This window comes from Homarus americanus, unplaced genomic scaffold (genome assembly GCF_018991925.1).
Source record: "Homarus americanus isolate GMGI-L3 unplaced genomic scaffold, GMGI_Hamer_2.0 scaffold367, whole genome shotgun sequence".
NCBI lineage: Eukaryota > Metazoa > Arthropoda > Malacostraca > Decapoda > Nephropidae > Homarus > Homarus americanus.
Window position 1 is genome coordinate 17,096,613 of NW_024743709.1, and position 23,416 is coordinate 17,120,028.

Below are 23,416 nucleotides of genomic sequence, written 5' to 3' on the forward strand. Positions count from 1 at the left end.
GAGAGAACAGGTAGTGAAGAAAACTGAATGTAAGGTGGAGGGTAGAATGAGTGATAGGGAGAAATATACCAGGATATGTGAATGTTGTAGTGTCTCTAAAGGGATCTGCATGAATCACCTGCTTTACAGCATATAAAATACACCATAAACAGGTATGCTGAACAATGGTCTTAAAATGAGAGAAATAAAAATAAAATAAATTTTCTTCATACAATAAAGTGAAAAAAGTTAAGTTGATAATGGCAAATTTCATCTCCCTTTACACATTCTACCCAACACATTCTCTAACCTACCATTTATCTTTGGTACCCACCAATATTTGGTCTTACTCACAACTTTCATGTTAATTTCCTCCATGTCTGTTTACTCCTCTTACTTTCTGAACTGCTCTTTAGACACAAAGATATGTGTCTACAGGACATAGATGCACCCATCAGCAGATTGTCTAACAGATGTATTATCATCTTCAAGAGTCTTAATACATGGATCTGGTTCTTGTTCATGTCATATTACCTTGTGATGGTATAGATGCTTATGAAGTTTCATTAATGTCTCTGGGGATCTCAGAAGCTACTGAATGGGCAAGAAAATATTCCATTCAAACTTTGACATCATTACCATACTTTGCCATTTGAAGCACGAACATGGCTCTTGTTCACATTATCTAGTGATGAAACCAGTTTAACAGTTATTTAACAAATATAAATGTGTGACAAAGAAAGGGATACATGAACAAAGAGGGAAGTGCAATCCAGTACAGTATAGCCCCACAATTGTTTGGCCAAAAGCATAGAATACATGGAATTCAAATACCTCTGCCAACCAGTGAGATGTCAGGTCCCTCTTAACTCTGACCTCTAAAATTTACTTTGACCTTTGATGCATGGCCATAGTTCTTGTTCCTGACATACTCTCTAGTGGTGTTACATAAGCTTAAAAAGTTCTAAAAAATTATCTTTTGAAATTCATAAGTTACGGAAAGACAAAAAATGCTCCATTTGATCTTTGACCTATTATTATGATCTTAAGGTTCATATCAGACCTGGTAGAAGACACGCTACTTAGTGATATTACATAACATACCTGAATGAAGCTTCATCAAACCAGTTTGAGTTTTTTAACAATTAGAAAGTGAACACAAAAAACTCTGAATACAGGGGTACCAATGGAAATCTATTTATAACTTAAATCTTTGAGGTACAAACCTGATTCTGGTTAATGATGCATAGTATATTGATGACAAACTGTATTAAAAAGGTAATGAATAGTTTACAACTTATGTAGCTGAGAAGAAAAGTCTCCATTTGACTTCTGCCATATATTTGCATTTTTTACCTATTATGTAAGGACCCGGTTCCTATTTGCAACATATTCTTGAAAGCTATAATATAAATGCACAGTTTTATAAAAATCTCTATCATTCAATACTTACACATGAGATACAAATGTGTAATAAACAAACATGCAGAAAGATGCTCCAACAGCTGAATGAATGAACAAATTCACAATTGCAATCTAACACTATCCCACCAAGAATTGCTGACAAGGGTACGATATTTAAAAAATAGCATGGCCCACAAACAATATGTAAAACACAGTAGAATGGAAAACATAAAAACATAAATCTCAGTTAGATTCTGTAAAATCTGAAAACATATGGCAAAATATATTATGAGAAACTATGATTTTGGTCCATGGATGGAACAATTATTGATAAAAAGAAATCCCCATTGATTTCATTATTTTGCTTCTTTCTAACCAAAAGCCAAGGTACCAATGACTGTCCCGTAAGTTAATGTATCAACTCTCAGACTCTTCAACAACAATAATTTATCTTGAGTCTAATAAATTTCAAAAGTCATGTGCCTACATCATAACATAACAAAATGCACTAATGGTAGGCCTTATATACATTAAGCATAACCTCACTTCTTACCTTTCTTATTTTTTCCTTCACCTTGATCACTGACTGTGTTACTGCTCTCTTTTAAAGCTTCTGCCCTACTATTGGTAGGGGCAGAGTCAGGAGACAGTGGGCTCCCTTCACCAACATACCACTTCATACAGTAGATCACATAATCATGGCCATGTAGCTGTGTCAGAACTTTTCCATCTGAAAGAATAAATATTCATACACTTAAACAATGCTTAATATTTCTTTAAAAATAAAAAATGCAGACAATCATCACTGCCAACCTACTCAACACTGCATTCCCTTGCTAAATACTGAAGATGTTTAAAGCAAAATGTTTCAAACTGATGGAGTTATATGGCAATGGAAAGACAATCAGTGGCTGGGTGATTAGACTAAGTAGACCAACAACTTATGTTTAAGATGTTAAAACCCTAAGTGGCTTAAAAAAAATAAAAATAAAAAAATAAAAAAATAAATAAAAAATAAATCATAAGGCATATAAAATCCCTGTGAATGTTAGGTTCGGGCTAAAAATTACAGTCGGTTCGATGTTCTTGGGTAGCTTGAGTCGGAAATCCCCCACAGCTATGGAATTTTCCACCTTGTAATATAGACCATACAGACACCTACCCAACCTGGAATTTCAGCCAAACCGGACAAGCTTTCCCTTCAATTAGTCTGGATTACAGGGAGTTTACAGCAGTACATAACTTTAGCTCAAAAGCTATTTCATGAACCCTGTATACATATATAATACAGAACTGTATATCAAGTTTTAAAAAATTCTAGCAATGTTGATGTTCTGTGTAAGTGACATTACACAAAATGCTCCTTAAAAAGTGAGATGAGTAGAGGAATGGGAAAAAAGAGATTAAGGGTGCAGCAGAAGAGGCAGGTGAGGGTATGGAGGACAGGGAAATGTATTCTAATGCTGTAAGTGCACTGGAAATTTCATCCTCAAAGCAAAGACAACAATGAAAGAAGCATGACTGAAATTTTGCATAAAAGAATTCTCATCATAGCCTTTAAAACTAGAATTCTTTATACATTCACGGGACACATTACCCATGAAATTACCTTTGAGAGAGACCAGCACAATATCCTTTGAAGCAGCAATAAGAGCCTGTGAAGGTTCATTTGGATTAATTTCAACTGAGGAGAGCTCCGAAAACTGATGGAGTGTATGGACTCGTGTGACACCATGCCTTGCCTGCCACACCACCACACGGCCACTGTTGCCAACAGTTACAACAACTTCTTCTCCTCCAATGCTTCCCCAACACAAGGCATTTACCAAGAGATTCTGAAACAAAGGAATGGGTAAGTAATGCAGCTGTATGATTTAATAGCTAACTCATAGAGCTAGATTTATATTCTAGGACTCTGAAATTCAATAATTTAGAAAGTAAAATATAAATTTATCTTATGAAAAACATAAGAATCTTTAACAAAACTGAGTGATGATTGACTAATTGATTTAGTAAATATAAACACTGTACTCGTGTTTTACAATGGCAGACAAGATCGACGGACAAAAATGAAAGCTAGAAGCATGGAAGAGTCGAGTGTCAAGAGATTGTTATGACATGTTTCACCAATTAGCAGCAGTCATCGCCGATCAGGCAAAGACCTTAATGTTACTTCTCTACGAATTGTCATCAGAGAACACTTGACGAATTTGGCAGAACATTTTCAGCATTACTTTCCAGCAGAAGAAGATCCACGGAAAGGGAATGGATGGATCCGAAATCCGTTTATGTTATTGAGAGATGACTCAAGTGTCACTATGGAGGAAAAATTGTTGGAGCCGGCTGCTGACGAAGGATTGAAGATGAGTTTTTAAACACAACATAACTTGGTTCCTTTTGGATAAAAGTGAAAGCAGAATATCCTGAGCTTACTGAAATTGCTCTGAAAACTCTTCTCCCATTTCCTTCAACATACCTCTGCGAGACTGGCTTGTCAACCATGAGTGTTATTAAGACAAAGTACAGGAATAGTATGGATATTCATTCTCCATTGCACGTGGCACTGTCCTCAACTGAACCACGATTGGATAAGCTGACAAAGAAGAAGCAGCTCACCTTTCACATTAGTAAAGGTTAAGGTTTTAACATGCCTATTATTGTGTTAATAAAATAATCATCAATTTCATATTTTAATATTACGATATATTTTCAAAATTGTTATGTCTTCAATTTAATGTTGCCTATTCCTTTCAATCTTTGTTTTAACATCTTTATGCACTGGGGTTTAAAATAACTAAAATATAAAAAAAATGTTTAACCGACTTTATTCAATATAATTTTTCATTTTATTACTTATATATACATATGTTTATAATATCTTTGTTAGAAGGCTTTGCTAGTTTGATTTTTTAATATTTTTTATTTATATTGTAATACATATTGTAATATTTGTTTACAAAATAAATAAAAAATAAACAAATGTGTCAACTTTTATTATATTCATTATATTTCCGGCATAAATTAATATTACTTCGAATGTTCAAATAATATTTTCTCGGGTCGTAAACAAATAATAATATGGCACAAATATGGTACCGGTCCCTGGCACATTGGAATAAAACCTCTAGGTCCGCCACATCAGATAGTTTGAGAAGCATTGTTCTAGTGCAAATTATGTGATACTCAAAATAATCACCACCTTACAAGAATTCCAGCAATGTAAGTTATATTCTGCCAAGTCAATTCAGTGATATTTTATAAGCAAAAAACTTAAACTCCCTCTATATGACAGATAAATAAATAGGCACAAGGTAACCTTCGCAACCTTTACTGCCGGCTGTGTCAACACCTCACCCCCCTCGGCCCTACCCCCTCCTCCCAGCCAGGGTGAAGGTGGGTTTAGGCTCAAAGTTTTTATCTTATAAAATATAGCTGACTAGATTTAGCAGAATTTAACTTGCATTGCTGGAATCCTTGTAAGATAATGATTAATTTGAGTACAGTGATCCCTCGGTTAACAAGCATCTCGGTTAACGAGATTTCGGTTAACGATTTACCTTCCATACGATTCTTAACTTTAGTTAACGAGCAGTCCCCCAATTAACGAGTTTTTAATGAGAGCCCCTCCACATGTTTTCACTTGCATTTGGCGGTCCACCAGCTGTAGTATTAGTCCACCAATACAGTAATCTGTTCTAGGGCTTAAATTCCTTACTATTTTAGTAAATATCAAGAAGTTTGTACTATTCAATAATTTTAAAAGTTTTATATTAAATTTTTTAGTCATTTTAACAATTATTGAACATAATTGAAGTATAGGAAGCTAGTTTTTTGCGCGCCAAACAGCCTGTCAACACACCATACAGGCGTCAGTCTCTGTGTCTTTTCAGTGGAGGTAACATCTTGCTTGAGACTCTCTTCAACTAAATGCTTTTTTTCTGTTACCAAGCAAATTATTGGTCAATTTGAATTTTATTTTACATATTGACAATATATAATGCAGTGCAGTGTTGATTTAAAGAAATTAATCTTGAATTACACCAAGAGAATTAAAATTTTAATGGTGAAATGGTGCCCTGGGGTGACTTCTCTTCCACCCCAATGCCTTCTCTTCTCCCTTTCCTCCACCCCCATTCTAAATCCCATCATCATCAGCATGGCGTCAACGAATCTACGATTCGCACGATCAAGAAGGATGCAGCCAAGATCAAAGAGCACATGAAAATCACAAAGTCTGCAGGTGCTTCATCTATCAGGTATTGCCAGAACAGGGTGCTGGCAAAAGTGGAAAATTTGCTGGTGAATTATTTGATTCGTCAGGCGCGACGCAACATGGAGGTGGACACGCGCTCAGTGCAGGAGTACGCACGTGAGCTATACGCAGCAGTGTCACGTAAGCTGGGAATTGCAGAGGCCAAACCCTTCAATGCTTCCTCTGGTTGGCTGCATAGGTTTAAGAAGAGGAACAAGATCACCAACATCAACATTGGTGGTGAGGAAGCGAGTGCTGACCGTGTGGCGGCTAGAGATTATCCTCCGTTCTTACGTGAGATTATGGAGGAAGGACAGTACACTGACGACCAGGTGTTTAACATGGACGAATCTGGTCTTTTCTGGAAAAAGCTACCTTCCAAGACCTTCGTTGTCCAGTCTGCCAGCAAGGTAAGGGGTCGGAAGTTGCAGAAGGAACGCATCACCGTCCTGTTTACCACCAATGCCTCCGGTACCTGTAAACCAAAGTTATCGGTGATTCACACAGCCCGCAAGCCGCACGCCTACAAGAATATGGACATGAACAAGCTTAATGTCCACTGGCTAACCGCACGTAAGGCGTGGATGTCCTCTTCTCTGTCCCTCTTCTGGTTTGACAACTGTTTTGTTCCTGACGTGAAGAAATTCTGCGAGCAACAGAATGTTTCATTCAATATTTTGTTGCTCCTTGACAACGCACCTGGACACTCGCCCCTACTTATGGATCGTCACCCCAACGTAAAAGTGGTCTTCCTTCCTCCCAACACTACGTCATTAATCCAGCCCATGGACCAGGAGTTGATCTGCAATGTGAAAGCTGCGTACTCTGCAAAGAAGTTCAAGCTCCTGAACGACTCTACCAACACCAAGGATGAGTTGCGTATGCTGGGTGACACCGACAGCGAGAGCAAAAGCGACGAGGACAAGGAACAAGAGGTGGCGGCTCAAGAACTTCTCGTCAAACAATTTTGGAAGAAGTTTAACGTTAAACAAGCTGTAGACTTCTTGGTGGAGGCATGGGATCTGCTGACTATTGCTACGATTCGTCACGCATGGAGACATGTGTTGCATGGCATACCAGGTGAGAGGAGGAGTGAACCTGTGACTGGTGAGGTTCAGACTGTTGCAGTAGCAGTGGACCTTGCCAGAGAAGCTGCGCTCAATATTACAGCTGAAGGCTTCTCCGAGACCACCAATGAAGACATCCTGGAGGTGATCAGAGATCCTGAAGTGACTGCCGACGAGATGTTGGAAGAAGAACACGCCAGTGAAGAGGAGGAAGAAGGTGCGTCATTCTCCGAAGAACCTAGTTTAAGTCATAGTGATATTAAGTGTGCCATAGAGTTTGCAGAGAAAATGAAGTCCGTCCTTTCCCGCGACAATGACGATGACCGCTATGAAGTCTTCCATACCCGGCTGGTGCAGGCTATGGAGCCGTACATCACGGTGTACCAAGACAACATAAACACCAGCCGTCAAAAAAGCATAACCGAGTTCTTCGCCCGCAACCCACCACAGCCAGCCCAAGCCAGTGATAGTGACAGTGAAGTTGACTTTGAGGGATTTGTCAGGGAAGCCCTGACAACTGTAAGTGACAGTGATGGTGATTCACCTAGTAATGGTGATTCACCTGAGGGCCAGTAATCTGCCCTCTGCCTCGGAACCAGCCTCCATCCCCGTATGCCGACCCATCTCTTCTACTACCGTAAGTGTTCCACCTAACTTTTAGTTTCTCTAACCTAACCTTTATTTTTCCTATGTTAACCTTTATTTTTCCTAACCTAACCTCTTCTATATTACTTGTTTTTTCATACCATCATAAAGTTAAGATAAAATTTTTACTCCAACATAGTTATGTGTCGTCAAGAAGTGGAGTTTGGGGGTCGGGCTGGTTTCTATTGGAATTAATCCCATATGTTCTGTTGTTCACTTAACGCGGATTTCACTTAACACGGTACCCTCTGGGTTTTATTGACCGCGTTAAGTGGGGTACAACTGTATAACCCTCACACTGCTCTTGTTTAATGTCCTCTTTTTCTGCTTACCAAGGAAATAATTTTATCAAACTAGTGACTACTAACCCCTTCACTGCAGAGATGCCACTTTAAATTTCCTACAGTGGAGTATGCTATAACGAATGGATTCTATTACGAATATTCCTATAACGAACGGTTTTACCTATAAAATTGAGAATGCTATAACGAACGAAACTCCTACAACAAATTTTTTTTTCTTTTGTTTTTTTTACTAATTTATTATTTTTTTATTACAAGTATTAATTATATTCTTTATTTCAGGGGTTTAGATGCATATTTATGCACTTTTTTACAATTTTTTTCAATTTTATATTATATTTTTCAGTGTTAAGTGGTTGTATTTGGGAGCCTGGAACGGATTAATCCTATAACGAACGAATGCTATAACGAACAAGGTTCTAGAACCAATTAGATTCGTTATAGCATACCCCACTGTATTTGGTTAACACCAGATGATTTTATTCAGTTCAGAGAGTCTCCTGTACACAAGGAGCTAACTTTAATAATAGGTCTTTGACAATCAATATAACTTCATATAATAAATATTTAGTTTCAGTCAAATCCCACCTGATGTTCAAGATGTTGTGCGATGATACTGCCAGTATGTAGATTATACAGTCTAACACTTGATGAGTCAGTAATACTTGCAACTGTGTGTCCATAATCTGGCTCAGACACTTGGCGATGTAATCGAACAGACAAGACTTTGTCACTGAGTGGAATCACCTGAAATATGTAAATCATTAGCTAAGCACAAAATAGTAAACTATACTAAGAGCCACAACATCTGATAATGTAGTCTTATTTATGTTAATTTATCTTTTATAAAATTCATCTTCTTAACCAGAAAGCTCCTCACCACATACAGCCTTCTATTTCCTGCACTGCTCTTCATCCATATGTAACCTGGAGAAAAACTCCTTGCTGGGAAAAAAACTAAATCTTTACCTAAGCATTGACTCTGGGAAAGCAAAAGGAATACAAGTTTCAATTTAATTTCTGTAAGAAAAGGACATCAGTAATTACCTTCACCACCTTAGGTAATCTCTTCTCTTCAACCATATGATACACCACAATGGTCTTGAAAGCTGCTGTTACCAGCAAGCCATCTTCAGAGCGACTGTCCACAGCATCACTGATGAACCAGTTGGGTGATGGTGGAAGAAGAATATCACCTAACTGTAAAAATTTGAAACCTATTAATACTATACTGGTACAGTACAGGGGGGCCCCCCAAATTTACAGGGGTTAGGTTCTCAAAATGGCTGCAGATAACATTTGCGGACGGGATGGGGGGTTACATTTTTACTTGTGTACTACAAAGAAATGTATACTGTATTCCATTTATGTGTTTGCCCTAAGGACAATTATTTCTTTTACCTGTAGTAATGCACAGTATATATGTGTGTGTGTGTGTCTACACACATACACATATACACACACACACACACACAAAACACCTAAAAATAAATAATAATGGGAAAATACTCTCACAAATGATCAGAAGATTTTTATTAAAAATGTGAGTCTACCCTCAAGTTTGTGCTCTATTAATAAAGTAATAGAGCACAGACTTGAGGGTAGACAGTCACATTGTTAATAAATTTGTTTCTGATCATTTGTGAGTATTTTCCCATTATTATTTATTTGTATGTGTTTTGTGTGTGTGAATTGGGTTGTTAAGTTAAGTTTTGGATAGGTTGGTTTGATTTGTTTTTTTAAGTTAGATTAGGTTGGTGTTTGTAACACTGCTGCAATTTTCTATGGAATGATGGGACATTTGTAACACTGCCGCCAGCTACTAAGAACAGTAAAAAAAAAAAACGCTTTTATCCAAGAAATTCGTAAAAATAAGTTAAATTGCTGTTTTACATGTTTTAACCCTACTCACTTTTGGGGGTATTAATTTTGAAAGGAAAAGGGGACAATAGCTCAAAAATGAAGCACTTACACAAAACAAGACAAAAAACACCTTTTAAAAAAACATGTGTCTTTACTGGGTTAAGGAGCTGATATTTTCTATATATTCATCAAGTTTTAGATGATAACAGAGGTTCTGCACACTATGTTCCATGCTACATTAACCACAAAAACAGCAGGAGACACTAACAACTTGGGTTTTAGTGTAATCCATATTTATGCCTGGCAATTCATTTTGGCACAAGGAACCCAACACTCAAATTTCAATTGATACAGTCAAAGTGAAAATAAGTAAAAGAAAAAGATAGCTGAGAATGTTGTTTGGTGGTTCTCTAACACATGCACCATAAAATTATTGCCACTCAAGTCAATTCATATATTGTATCTGGGTCAATTAAGTGCACTTTTATACGGTATATCTAATAAAGGAAATATTTTCAAGACCTCTACAGGCATATTATATTGCATAATCTATGTAATCCTAACTACCTACCCACAAAAGAATGGGCAGTAAATCATTTACCGAAAAAAACAACAACAGTAAATGAAAAAATGTCTTAGTAAAGGTGGTGATAAAGATGTAAAAAAACAATCTTAAAAGAAACATTTGCAACAATGTGGGTAATTTTTTATTAACTCAAAGTGTTCAAACCCTGCTTAGTAAGCTACGAGGGTTCTTGGAAGCCATACATAATGCTCAGTTCCTACTCTGTAAATGTAGTTTGGCAATAGTAAGGACATCTAAAAGTAAAACATCCTTCGAATTTGCCTGATAGCAATCAGGAGACTATGCCACAAGGTAATCATGCCTAATGTGCGCAAGTGAGGAAAATGGCCACAAAACGGTGATGATGGAAGGAAGGTCATATAGGTCGTGGATCCTTTATCCCAAATTCTCAAAATTGATAAGGCCCAATACAGCAACTGTAAACTTATTTAACTAACACTTACCATTTTGTCAATAACTTAGGATTGAGAAAAGCTGTATGAGTAAATACAGTTTCAACAAGTAAATTCTGGTTGTGAGGAAACAGCACATTTTACCAGATATGCTATACAGTACAGTGCAATCACATAATGGGTACAAGACAAACCCACAACTACAAGAGAGACTCCAATAAAATACATAATAATGGCAATTAGTCACATAGACAAATGCAGGCTGAATTTGCAGAGCGGCCGGCTGGGCCAGACAGCAGACCGAGTTGCCACTGTCTCCATGCATCTTAAGCTGTAACATACAAACTTCTGTGTTTACTTTAATCACTGCAAAGTTTTTAGCTATAACATCAAATCACACTTGAAGAAAATCAAGTTTACTGTCCTACTATATATCAAAACTACTAAACCAGCAACAACTGAGAGACAAGAAGTGAGAGTTAATTAGTGAAAGAATGTCATTTAACATCTAGTGATATGACAGTAAATCAAACCAAATATAACCAAAACCCAAAGTACCTGCACAGTAGGCTCACCACCTTCGTGGAATATAGATTTGAGATTCACCACTTTCGAAGGGCATTGTGGGTCTGACGTCACAGCATCGGAGCATTGGCAACAGCCCTTGTTTACATCGGCAAAGGCAATTCTTATGTAACCAACTGTGTGTCGCTCTTAAAGTGCAGGAAGAGTGACGCCGCTTTGAGTGGTGGCACAGGGGTGGAATGTAAGGTGATCAAACTCACAAACTCAATGCTGAATCAAGGAATTAGGAATTACGGTATATACAGTATATACATGTACAGTACTTTTAATTCTATAAAATGTTACATATTTTGAGTTTAGACAGATAGATTTATGGAATTAAATTGTTAGAGATTTTTCATATTGGGTAACATATTTTGTTTAGGGGTGTTAGTGGTACAGCGGTAACGCACGTAACTCTCACCAATATGTTAAGGGTTTGAGCCTCGGCCCGAACACTCGTGAGAAGGGTGTTACCCAGTGTGACCCTACCAAACGTCACAGGTTTCCCGGTTCCAAAATGTCGATTATTATTACAGTATAGAAATATATTATGAAAAAAATTAAGATGAAGGAATTATAGGAATATAATATGAATTATATTAAGCTACTGTACAAAACTACGTTTGGGTGTGTAGCCCGGGAGAGGAGTATGCAATTTCACCAAAATTCCCATATTATTTGGATTCATTTAGTGCCGGGTTAATAAAACATTCTCGAAAAACAATCCATTTTACCCCCAAAAAATCCCACACACATTCCCAGATGAGCTATTGCACAAAAGATTATTTCAGGTCTCTTATTTACAGAGCAGTGACATCTGATCATTCATGACATTCCTAACAATGTTGACAGCACTCATGATCTCTCAAGCACTGTTGATGATACTGCTGAAGATTCTGTCAAGGTTGTGTAAGTAAACTTAACAATAAATGTAAAAATATATCCAGACTTTCAGGCAGAGTTTGGGTGCTTTATTGGGGAAATGTGGGGGGATGGAAGTGGTTTCGGCAGATACCAATTGACCCTTTAACATGTAAACTATGCTCATCACTTTTGCGGTACTTTTCCCAGTGTGAGATAGGCGTGAAAGTGGTGAGCCTACTGTACTGAAGAGAACCTGAGCAAAATCATTTTTTATGTAAAATATTTTTAAACGTAGAAGGTGGAAGTGATGGTGTAAGTATAAAAATTGAATCAGTCAGATTTAATGTCTGGATCCAAACCTATATAAGCTAGCCCAGGTTAAAACTATTGTAATGTACAGTAAGTAAGCCTAGGCATCCAAAAACTGAAATTACCTGTATCAGAAATCTGAAATGCAATTGGCCCTAAGGTTTTTGGATCCTTGAACTGTAGTGCTGGACTTGTACTGTACTGTACTATATACTGCACAGTATATATTGTACTGTACAGTAATTATGAATGACTCTAGCCATACTGCACTGATAAGACTGAATTTCACAAAACATAATATGCCAATAACATATGAGAGGATAAGAAAAATATTTGCTGAACAATAAGAACAATATAAATACTGTACTGTATTAAACACACAGAACAAGAAATTTCTTGATACAAAATTAGGTTAGTTATACTGTGGTAAGCTATTACCATAATAAAGAACACCAGAAGAGCCAGCCTGCACCACCCTATTTTAATTGCCAGGAGGAGTAACAGTACAGTAGTATTAAACATACAAATACTATACTGTTTATAAATATATACTTGTACTGTACACACATGATCCACATACCTCCAGTTTAATGTCGTCATCAGAGCATTGGCTTATTGGTAGCTTACCAAAATTTAAAAATTCTGTCCTCTCCCAATAATGGTCTTTATCCTCAAATTTATCCATTAACTTTTTTCTGATAGCTAGCAACAAGACAGTAGCACTTGCTGTAAGCTATTTTACTTTAAGTATATTGTACAAATACTCAGAATCTATTAACAAAAACAGCATATTCATAAATTATAATAAACTGAAAAATGCTTATTAGTTTAAGAATTAGTAGCTTAGATGCACAGATCCAATAAGAGAGAACAGCACTGTGTGATGTGTCTCTGTTAACTGTTGAAATTGACTGGTTCTCTCCTCCATGTGGTGGACACTGGACACAGCTCACAGCTGAGTCAGCAGGCTGTGATGAGATGTGCCTGGTTGCTAGCTGTAAGTTGCCATTTCCCTTACCAGTGGCTTAAAATTATTTTTAAATCTTCAGCTGTTTCCTCTCTTGATTACCTGTACAACCAACTACTGTACAGCCACATCTTGACACTCCTGAAGTATTAATTTAATCTCCATACCTATACTAATACAATACTGTATTTTCTACTCTTTCTCTGCAGTGTGTGCATGTGTGTGTGTGTGTGTGTGTGTGCATGTGTGTGTGTGCATGTGTGTGTTTGTGTGTGTGTAAGAAAATAAATCTCACTTCATTTAACCTTGATGTTGGTGGGGTTAGACACAACAACAGATAACTCTTGAGGACTGAGTCAGGATCTGACTTAACCTCACATAGCATCAAAATTCATTATTGTACATGACAGTGTACAGATTCATTCATGCCATTATCTTCCAATTTCCATTTTATTTAACTCATATTGATTAAATATCTGGACAGTATTACCCTTCAGTAGTGTCCTAACAACTTGGAAAACAAAGTATTTGGTCTATAAGACAAGTTTCAACTTCAAGATTAACATAAATATAAATACAAAAGCATTCTCAGTAGAAACAGTACTGATAGTCTTTGCAAATGACATTGGCTTGTTTCACAAGTAAGCAACTTTTAATTCAAGGGATCCATATCATTTTCCCACAGGAAATAACCAATAGTATTTGCTTTGCTGGATAAAACAATAAAACTTATTTTATATCATTTTATGACAACACATACTTTATCATAACCTAAATGAGTTTCAATAGGATTATTCAAGTTAAGCTATACTGTATATAAGTTAGATTAGGTTATTTTTTCTGGAGAAGCAATTGTGCATATTTCATATTTCCAGGTAGAGGATGTGTTCTAGGATAGCCATCCTCTTTTTAGATCCCTGCCAATGAGGTGAACACTTTTCTAAGTGTGTCTGAGACTATAATTATAGGTAATTCACATGGGGCCAGAGTGCTTCTCTGTTAAGAACATAAGAATGGAAGAAACTGCAGGGGGCCTATTAGCCCATACTGGGCAGTCCCATTTAAACACAAACCATATTGCTCATATATCCAATTAACCAACCAGAGGACACTTAACCGGTCACGACAAATTATATTATCCACTGCGTTACTTTTTTTTCCAAACCTTAATCGGTTGCGAGTATTTGCAAAATAATTACCAAACATTCTACTATACACCATAAGTCTTACTACTATTTTGCATAAGAATAAAAATAAAATATTTCTCAACAATAAACAAACAAGATTCTGTGCAGCCAATAAATAGTTTACCATGACTGTTGCCGCCACACGGAGCTGTGTTTGTCAACAAAGTAGGAGCAAGGAGCTGTACACTACACGAACGACTGGCTGGTGCAGGACAGGTAAGTCACTACACGAACGACTTGCTGGTGCAGGACAGGTAAGTCACTACACGAACGACTTGCTGGTGCAGGACAGGTAAGTCACTACACGAACGACTTGCTGGTGCAGGACAGGTAAGTCACTACACGAACGACTTGCTGGTGCAGGACAGGTAAGTCACTACACGAACGACTTGCTGGTGCAGGACAGGTAAGTCACTACACGAACGTCTTTTCGGTAAACTGAATTCTTCAGCGTTACGAGATTGAAACATTTTTGTTTTATAATTTTCGACAATTATCAGCCGCCATCAAATTATAACCCTATTTTAATACCGTTGTGAAGTTTTACAAACGTTTTGTTAAGATATACTTTTCGGTGGTGGAGTTTAGGGTAATTAGTTTTTGATAGACAGGGGGGTAGTAGGCCTGTGGGGGTGTAGTGGATTTCTCCCCTACAAACGCTGTTTGTCGCTGAGTAGCCGACCCCGCGAATTCCCCTGTGTATGCCTCGTGGTCTAGGTCAACCAGCGCCGCCCACGGAGCGGGGGTCATCTACTAAGCCACGCCTACCCCCCACTATTTAAGACCTGACCTCGTGGTGATCGCTCAAGACCAAGACATTTCCTCCACACAAGAAAACAACACACACAATCAAGCCGACCAAGCACTGAGAATCCATGGCCCAACCCAACACGCACCTGACGCTAGCCTGGCTCTGTCCTGTCGCCTCCCTGCCGCGTCCAGGCGAGTTGCTGCTGCCTCCATCTTATACTCCCTCACGCAAGCGGTGTTTAGCCACTGCATCTATTCTCTCCTCCTAAAATTCACTTCAATCCTCCCTTTATTCTTCCCCTGAACCTCCTTCCCCCCTGTCACTAGCATTTTTCGATTCGATTCGTGATCGCTCTTTCTACCTACACCAACCAGCAAGCAACACCTCCTCCTCCTCCTCCTGCCTGGCGGCCCTCGCTCCCGCCGGCGAGCATGGCGACCCACAAGCTGTCCTCCTCTGAGCACCCTCACCAACCAGCTCTCTCTACATCACGCTTGTAACCATGCTGCCTTCCCAGCACCAAGCTGCATTGTACATCCAATACAACATGTATACAGAGAGCACATTGTGAGTTTCCTTTCTCCAACCCATCCTGAGTGAACACCAAACATCTCATACCCTACAAGGCGAGTCCTGGGATTAGAGCCTTGTGCTACTACTCTGAGAAACTTTTTCCATTCAGAATGTACGAGTATGCCATTTATTACCACTCTTCGTTGCTTGTCTTCGAGCCCAATCGTTAATCTACGTAAAAATCTTGCCTGTGATGCCATGTTCCTTGATCTTAGAGGCTATAGTCGTGCATGTGGAACTTTGTCAAACGCCTTGAAGAAATCCATGTATAACTGATGAGCCTTGGTCTACATATTCTGTAACCGTTTCAAGGAACGTGAATAAGTTCGTCAGACAGGATTTTCTTTCCATGAAACTTGTGTTGTGATGCGTTGCTAAGACTGTGTTCGGTCAGGTGCTGGATAATGGCGTACTTCAGAATTTTCTCCGAGTTTGCATATATGTGATGTTAGGCTGATCACTAACTGCTGTGACGTCATCACTAACTGCTGTGACGTCATCACCAATTGCTATTACGTCATTAACAATGACTCACGTCATCACCAACGGCTGTTACGTCATCAACTGCTGTGATGTCATCACCAACAACTGTGACGTCGTCACCAACTGATGTGACGTCATCACTAGGTTACAGTAGGTCAGGCCAGGTTACAGTAGGTCACGTCAGGTTACAGTAGGTCAGGTCTAGAGTAGGTTAGGTCAGGTCAGGTTAGAGTGGATCAGGTCAGGTTAGAGTAAGTCAAGAAAGGTTAAAGATCAGATCAGGTTTGGTTAGAGTAGATCAGGTCAGATTATAGTAGATCAGGTTAGCTTTGGTTAAGTTAGGTTAGGTTAGATTGGGATTCGTTTGACCTTCATTTGGCACAAACACCACCAGGGATTTTCACCTAAGAAAAATAATAAAAGTTTAATCAAGATTCTTCAAACAGCAGAACCTGGGAGTTAAATCAGCGAAGAGGGAAACACGGGTGGACCAGGGGGAGAGCAGGAGAGTGGGGGAAGGAGAGGGATTAGGGGAGAGTGATAAGTAGAGAGAGAAGGGGAGGGGGAAGCAGAGCCGTTCCTAGGCGGGTGCGGGGCCCAGACATATACAGTATAAAAAACAGTAGCATTGCAATCGTGAAATCTAAACAAAAATATCCAGCTTTATTTTAATAATTACAAAATTAAAGTAATGGTTATAGGTAGGAATTTTACAGTATTGTAAAAAAAAAATCTGCGACCCCTAGACCGTATGTGATAACTGTGTTCTATAAGCTCTGAAAATACACAAGAAAAATAAAACATTTTAAATTGATTTGTAACATACACAAAACAAATGCCAAAACACAGTCTGGATTTAATGAAAAATTTAATAGTATCAAATAATAACTTAAGAACAAATTTAATCTGCTATAACTTCTCATAAAGCATTTGCAAATTAACAGAAGCAGCCTACTTTCAAAATTAACCTTCCCTGCTTTTTTTTCAGCAAACTCTTCTATCAGTTCATGATAGCACAAACTTGCTGCCAGTTCCTTTTCGATGGAGAGTATAGTCAGTCCACTCAACCAGTCCTTAGACAGCTTTATATGAATTTGAGTTTAGTAAAACTTCACTCCCCTGATTTACTTTTATCCTCTTCACCACTGATCGGCTCGTTAGCCGCTTGGGCGATCGGTCGTCACTGTGACTGCCAACAAAATCTTGTATGTTATTTCTGCATTATAGAAGGAACCATTAAGAGATTTTAGAAACTTTAAGACTTGAAGTACATTTTTTTTCTTCTATGGGAATGAGTTCTCGGAGTACTCGAAGCTTTGAAAACAACTCGGCTTCTTCAAAATCGTGAGAATTTCCAATTGTCACTTGTCCAAAGCAGAGTTGTGCTCAGCTAGGTACTGCACAGCTGCTGTAATATGTGTTAGAACTGATCGCCAACCTTCCTTCTCTTCATTCAAGCCCTGTAACATGTGTGTGTATCTATGGTATTAATTGTGTGCTGACCTCGCTAGAGGAAAGGCAATAGCCGTTTTAGCTCCCGGGAATTAACTATCAGTGCAATGGCTAGTGTTAGTTGTGAACAGGCCTGTGCCAGATTTACAGATTGCCCCGGAGGGGGCTAGTTTATTGGGCACCCCCTTACATTCTGTGCAAGGTGAAGCGCAGAAGCGTTTACAGTGCCCAACTGGGAAGCATGCGGAGTTCATGCTTGCCTTTATGACTCATGCATTAAGGGCGTGGAAGCCTGGAGGGTCATGGGTTTTGTCAGCAAGTTACATAAAGTGACAGAATGATGAGTGTGTGGGGGGGGGGGGAATTCCCGGTACATTTCATCTGTTTATAGCAAAGCGTGGCAAGTCCCTAATAATGTCAAGTGCCAGGCCTGTGACTAGGAGCACTTCTAAGGGCCTTGTTAATGCAGGTCAAATCCCTATCGCTCATATATCCACCCAACCTATGTTTGAAGCTATCTAGCGTATTCGAGTTAATGATGATGTTTGGTAACTTGTTCCACTCATCCACAATGAAATGTGAATTAATAAAATTGAGTTGCTTTGTTGCTTTTACTTCTTTGCACCTTCTATTACTTCTGCAAACATGATACATAGAATAATTCCCAGTATTACGTGTGTTCAGTATACTGTACGTACGTCAGGTTCATTTATGTGTCCACTGATCAACCATTCATGGAGTAGTCCCCCCAACGGAGAGGTCTGCCCCCCCCCTATCGGGGGATCTCTAATACCACCCTTGCCACCGAACGGCTAGTAAACTGACAAATGGCGAAAATAATATATCATATTATTTAAAATTATTCACTATAAGATTAAAGTAACACCCACAAGCAAGTGCAACACATGTGGTCAAAAACACGCTACAGATGTTGAGTTTTAATCGGTATAATGTGGCGGTTGTTCTACTCAGCACTGATTCAGTCACCGTCAGCAACAGGCTCTCTCTCTCACACTCCCCACTACCCATCACTAGTATCACTACCGTTACGCCTCAACAGGGAGGTAACTTGCTGGAGGTATTTACTTGGGGGTGACACGAAAATTCCATTCAGTCAACGATGGATTTTTCAGACACTCATCTAACACTACAAATAGATTTTCAAATTAATGAAATATTTTACTAGATTACACAGCATTGTTTGGTCTCTACTATAGATAGATAGATAGATAGATAGATATTTTATTGACCACAAATTATGATTAAAGAGTTTACACTAAAATATTACATAAAATGGTCCAAATGCAAATGCTTTAAAACACCAAACATTAACAAAAGTTCACTGATTCAACCAGTAACACAAAAAATAGAGGAAAACCATGAGTAAATAAAGCAAAAAAAAACTACAAGTAAAATAAACTAAAACATACAAAATGGTTCCGGGTAGTGGTATGTCCCTGTGACTTCTAACTATATACTGTACATGAAGTATTCGATGAACTGCACGACAAACAGTTTCATAATCTGTTCTTTCAGATAGCAAATTTACAAAAAGTTGAAATACTATATTGGTGGCGTACATCTACTGTTCGAGGGCACTTTTCAACAACATGCGAGAAAATGGGCACTCACTATCATTCGTGTCCACGATACTCGTTCTAGCTCATTCACCTTTATCTTTGAATTATAGATAGCAGGAACATCAAAATTTGGATTGATAGTCTTGTATAATTGTACAAATTATTTATAATATCATTGTTGCCAATATAGCAGTACATTGCGCCAGATATAGGCTTGTAGGGGCCCTGTGCAGTTTAAATGTGTGGAGGGCCCTTTTAGTAGCACCCACAAGCCGAATTTCTAATAAGCAAATTTTTATTCTGGGGAGTGATACTGTACTATGATTACAATAAGACACAAATAAAACACCCTAAAATCATTGATTACCCTAAGCCTAGAATAAAGGAATTTTATTTTTACCTTAAATAACGGCGTATCCTAGGTTGCCAACTACATACAAGAGAAAAACTAACCACAGTATAATGGTCAGTGATACGATCAAAATAAATCAAAAGTAGCAGGCTTTTTTATCATTACTTTTTGTACTTGCCCACTACTTACCAACAGTGCGTAACAGAGACATGACCGACCGCCCAAGTGGTTAACGAGAAGATCAGTTGCATCTTCGTGGTGTAGATTAATATAATCTTTTTCTTTTCCATTTTTAATTTCTTTTAACTCTTATTTGTCCCCCCCCCCCCGCCTAGGCCCGTTGTGGGTCGATGACCTGTACCCGGGTGGGCTATTCCCCGTAAAAAAAGAAATAAAGTAACAGTGTATTTAAAGTTGGGTGCTTTCTGTGCACCGTAATTTATAGTTATGACCATTTCTAATGATAAGCATATCAAGAAATGGAAGGGATCCATTTATTTCTCTTTCAATTTTGAATGTAATACTTGTCTATAAATTCCAGTGGGTCACTTTTTCTAGGCCAAAGACAAAGAACATCATCTACATATCTATACCATGGAGGAATAAAATCCACTATATTGGGTCGTAATCTAGCCTTAAAAACTCTATATACAAGTAAATACAGGCTAAAGGAGCAGAAAGACAATTACCCATGCTCACGCTAATTATTTGCTTGTGAAACTTCCCATTTGCTCTAAACACATTGTCAGTAATGCATAACTCTATCAATTTGAGAAAAGTATCATGTTCAATAGTCAAATCTAACAGTTGCAATTTATCTTATAAGAAATGAAAGGAGGTCTTTCACTGGTACACTAGTAAAAAGTGAATTTACATCAAAACTTATTAATTCACATGGATCATTGTGTTTCTTGAGTTTATCAATTTAATCACTGCTGTTGTGTATATATGTGAATTAGATATTTGGCCTGTAAGAGTGGATAGCATCCTAACCAACCACTTGGATAATTTGTACGTAACAGAACCCACAGAACTCAAGATAGGACGTAATGGATTGTTAAGCTTATGTGTTTTCATCAATCCATACATATATGGTAAAGTGGGATTAATTTGAAAGAGCTTATATATATTTCACGTAGATCCACAATGGGAACGTGGATAAGACAAATCTTGATAAAATGACACGGTAAAAAGGGAAACAATGGGCCTCTGAAGATGTCTTGAATAAAGACGAAAGCGAAGGTGCTCCATTGTTTCCCCTTTTCCTGTATGATTTTATCAAGATACAGTACAATATATATATATATATATATATATATATATATATATATATATATATATATATATATATATATATATATATACACACACATACAGTCATCCCTTGGTTATTACGCCTAATTGGGACCACGCCAAGTGCGTGATAACGAAAAACTCGATAACGAAAGTACAGAACATATGGGATTTATTCTAATTGGTTCCAGGCACCCAAGACCCAAACCCAAGTTTCCCATTTTACGACCATTTAGACCCACTAAATATATATATATAATGTTATGGTAAATATCACAAATACACATAAGCATGGCTAGGTTTATTACAAAGTGATGAAAAGGGTACGCTCAATACTGTAGTTCACAAAACATGTAGCTATGCTTCTTTTATTTGGTCCCCCATCAAAAGAGTCCGTTTTCTTTTACTTCAGGACGCTGAGTCCTTCGTTTTCTCTCAATCTTAGAGTGCACCTGAGACTTCGTTATTTCTTAGTAATGACACAGAATTTGAGATTGCAACTGGGGTTGCAATTGTTGAGGCAACTTCGATATGTCTGATTACAGTTGGAATATTCAAGATCCATTGTAAGTGATGTTTAAAGCTTCAACTGTCTTTATGGTTGGTAAAACTTGTCAAATCTGTCAGTCTAAGTGGCATGTGTGCGTGCTTGTGTTTGTACAACCGCTTTCATTCAGACCCATTAATGATATAATGTTATGGTAATTATCAGAAACACACATAGGCATGACTAGGTTTATTACAAAATGATGAAAAGGGTACGCTCAATACTGTAGTCCACAAATCATGTAGCTATGCTTTCTTTATTTGGTCCCCGTCGTAGGAGTCCGTTTTCTCTCGCTTCAAGACGCCTGAGTCTTCCGTTTTCTCTCAATCTTAGAGTGCACCAGAGACTTCGTTATTCCTTAGTAATGACACAGAATTTGAAATTGCAACTGGGGTTGCAATTGTTGAGGCAACTAGATATGTCTGATTACAGCAAATGTGTTATTGTCAATTTGTAGGTGAAAGATTTTATCCTCAATAGATGTAGGTGAACCAAGGGGTTAAAATTACACCTGGAGGCAAATGCGTGATGACCAAATTCTCGACCTGAAAAATGCCTATAACTGGTGTGCAGATTTTGATGGAGGCGTGATAACGAAAATCACGATAACCAAGTGCGCTATAACCAAGGGATGACTGTGTGTGTGTATATATATATATATATATATATATATATATATATATATATATATATATATATATATATATATATATATATATATATATATATATATATATATATATATATATATATATACAGTGATCCCTCGGTTATCGAACTCAATCCGTTCCAGAAGGTCGTTCGTTAACCGAAACCATTGTTTCAATGGGTTTTTGGGTAATTGGTTCCTGGATGATGATGATGTGCATTTGAAGTGGGAGGTGGAGGAGGAGAAGAGAAGGAAGTGGAGGTGGAGGAGAAGCATTTTACTGCTTCTTGGAAGGTAAGTCACCTTCCATGAAAATGTCAGGAACCTCTGGACTGACAGATTCTCCACATCCTCTCTCCTTCTTGAAGTGGAAGGCTGAGGGATAGCATCTTGTTCCCTCTGCCTTTTACTGAAGAAAGTGTCAATTGTGGTCTGTGTGGCACCTGTCCTCCTCACCATTGACTTATGTTTAAAGAAGGAGACCACTGAGTCCTCAACATGACACAAAGTTAGTTCAGTTTTTTCCACTTCTTGGTACTTTGAAGCCAGTTCTATTGAGGGGCTTACTAGCCATGATGACACAATCAATTTTACAGCCTCCAGGATGTTCAATTGTGTCTTCCAGAACTGTTTCAGTGTTAGTTCAGGATCATTGGAAGTTGCCTGATGACACCTAAACATTTTCTTCATGTACAACTTCTTGAAGTTGCTGATCACATTCTGGTCCATTGGCTGTATGATTGATGTAGTGTTGGGAGGCAAAAACAACACTTTCACAAAGTCAAATTGATACTCCAAAGTTGCTGGCAAGTTCAGGGTCATGACCAGGAGCATTATCCATGAGGAGAAGAGCCTTTAAAGGGAGTTTATTGGTGGTTAGGTAGCTCTTGACAGAAGGGCAAAACACATCAACAGCCCATTCATTAAAGAGCTGTCTTGTCACCCATGCCTTACGGTTGGACTTCCAATAAACTCCAAGCTTTGTTCTTACCACTTTCTGTTGCTTGAACACCCTGGGGTTTTCAGAGTGGTAGACAAGCATAGGCTTCAGTCGGAAATCCCCTGAAGCATTGGCACCAAGCAATAGAGTGAGACGGTCTTTCATGGGTTTATGCCCAGGTAAAGAGGCTTCATCTCTGGTGATGAATGTCCTTTTGGGCATCTTTTTCCAGAACAGCCCAGTTTCGTCCACATTGAACACTTGCTGTGGAAGATAATTATCTGTATCCATCAGTTCTTTAAATTCCACTAAAAACTTTGCTGCCCCTTCCTTATCAGCACTGGCAGCCTCACCATGCCCAACAACACTAAATATATCACTTTTTCGCTTAAATTGTTCGAACCAGCCCTTG

At 38.2% G+C, this 23,416-nt stretch overlaps 1 protein-coding gene across 1 annotated transcript in view; it reads right to left on the reverse strand.

The window, feature by feature from the left end:
* Positions 1-12,930, reverse strand: part of LOC121877245 (gem-associated protein 5-like) — a gene marked incomplete at its 3' end in the record, with an annotated part of 94,779 nt that extends 81,849 nt beyond the window's left edge. The window contains 5 exon segments of the mRNA XM_042382891.1: positions 1,937-2,113; positions 2,993-3,218; positions 8,238-8,396; positions 8,697-8,849; positions 12,811-12,930. Of these exon segments, the coding sequence (XP_042238825.1) occupies positions 1,937-2,113; positions 2,993-3,218; positions 8,238-8,396; positions 8,697-8,849; positions 12,811-12,915 (820 nt within the window).
* Positions 12,931-23,416: the final 10,486 nt, after the last annotated feature.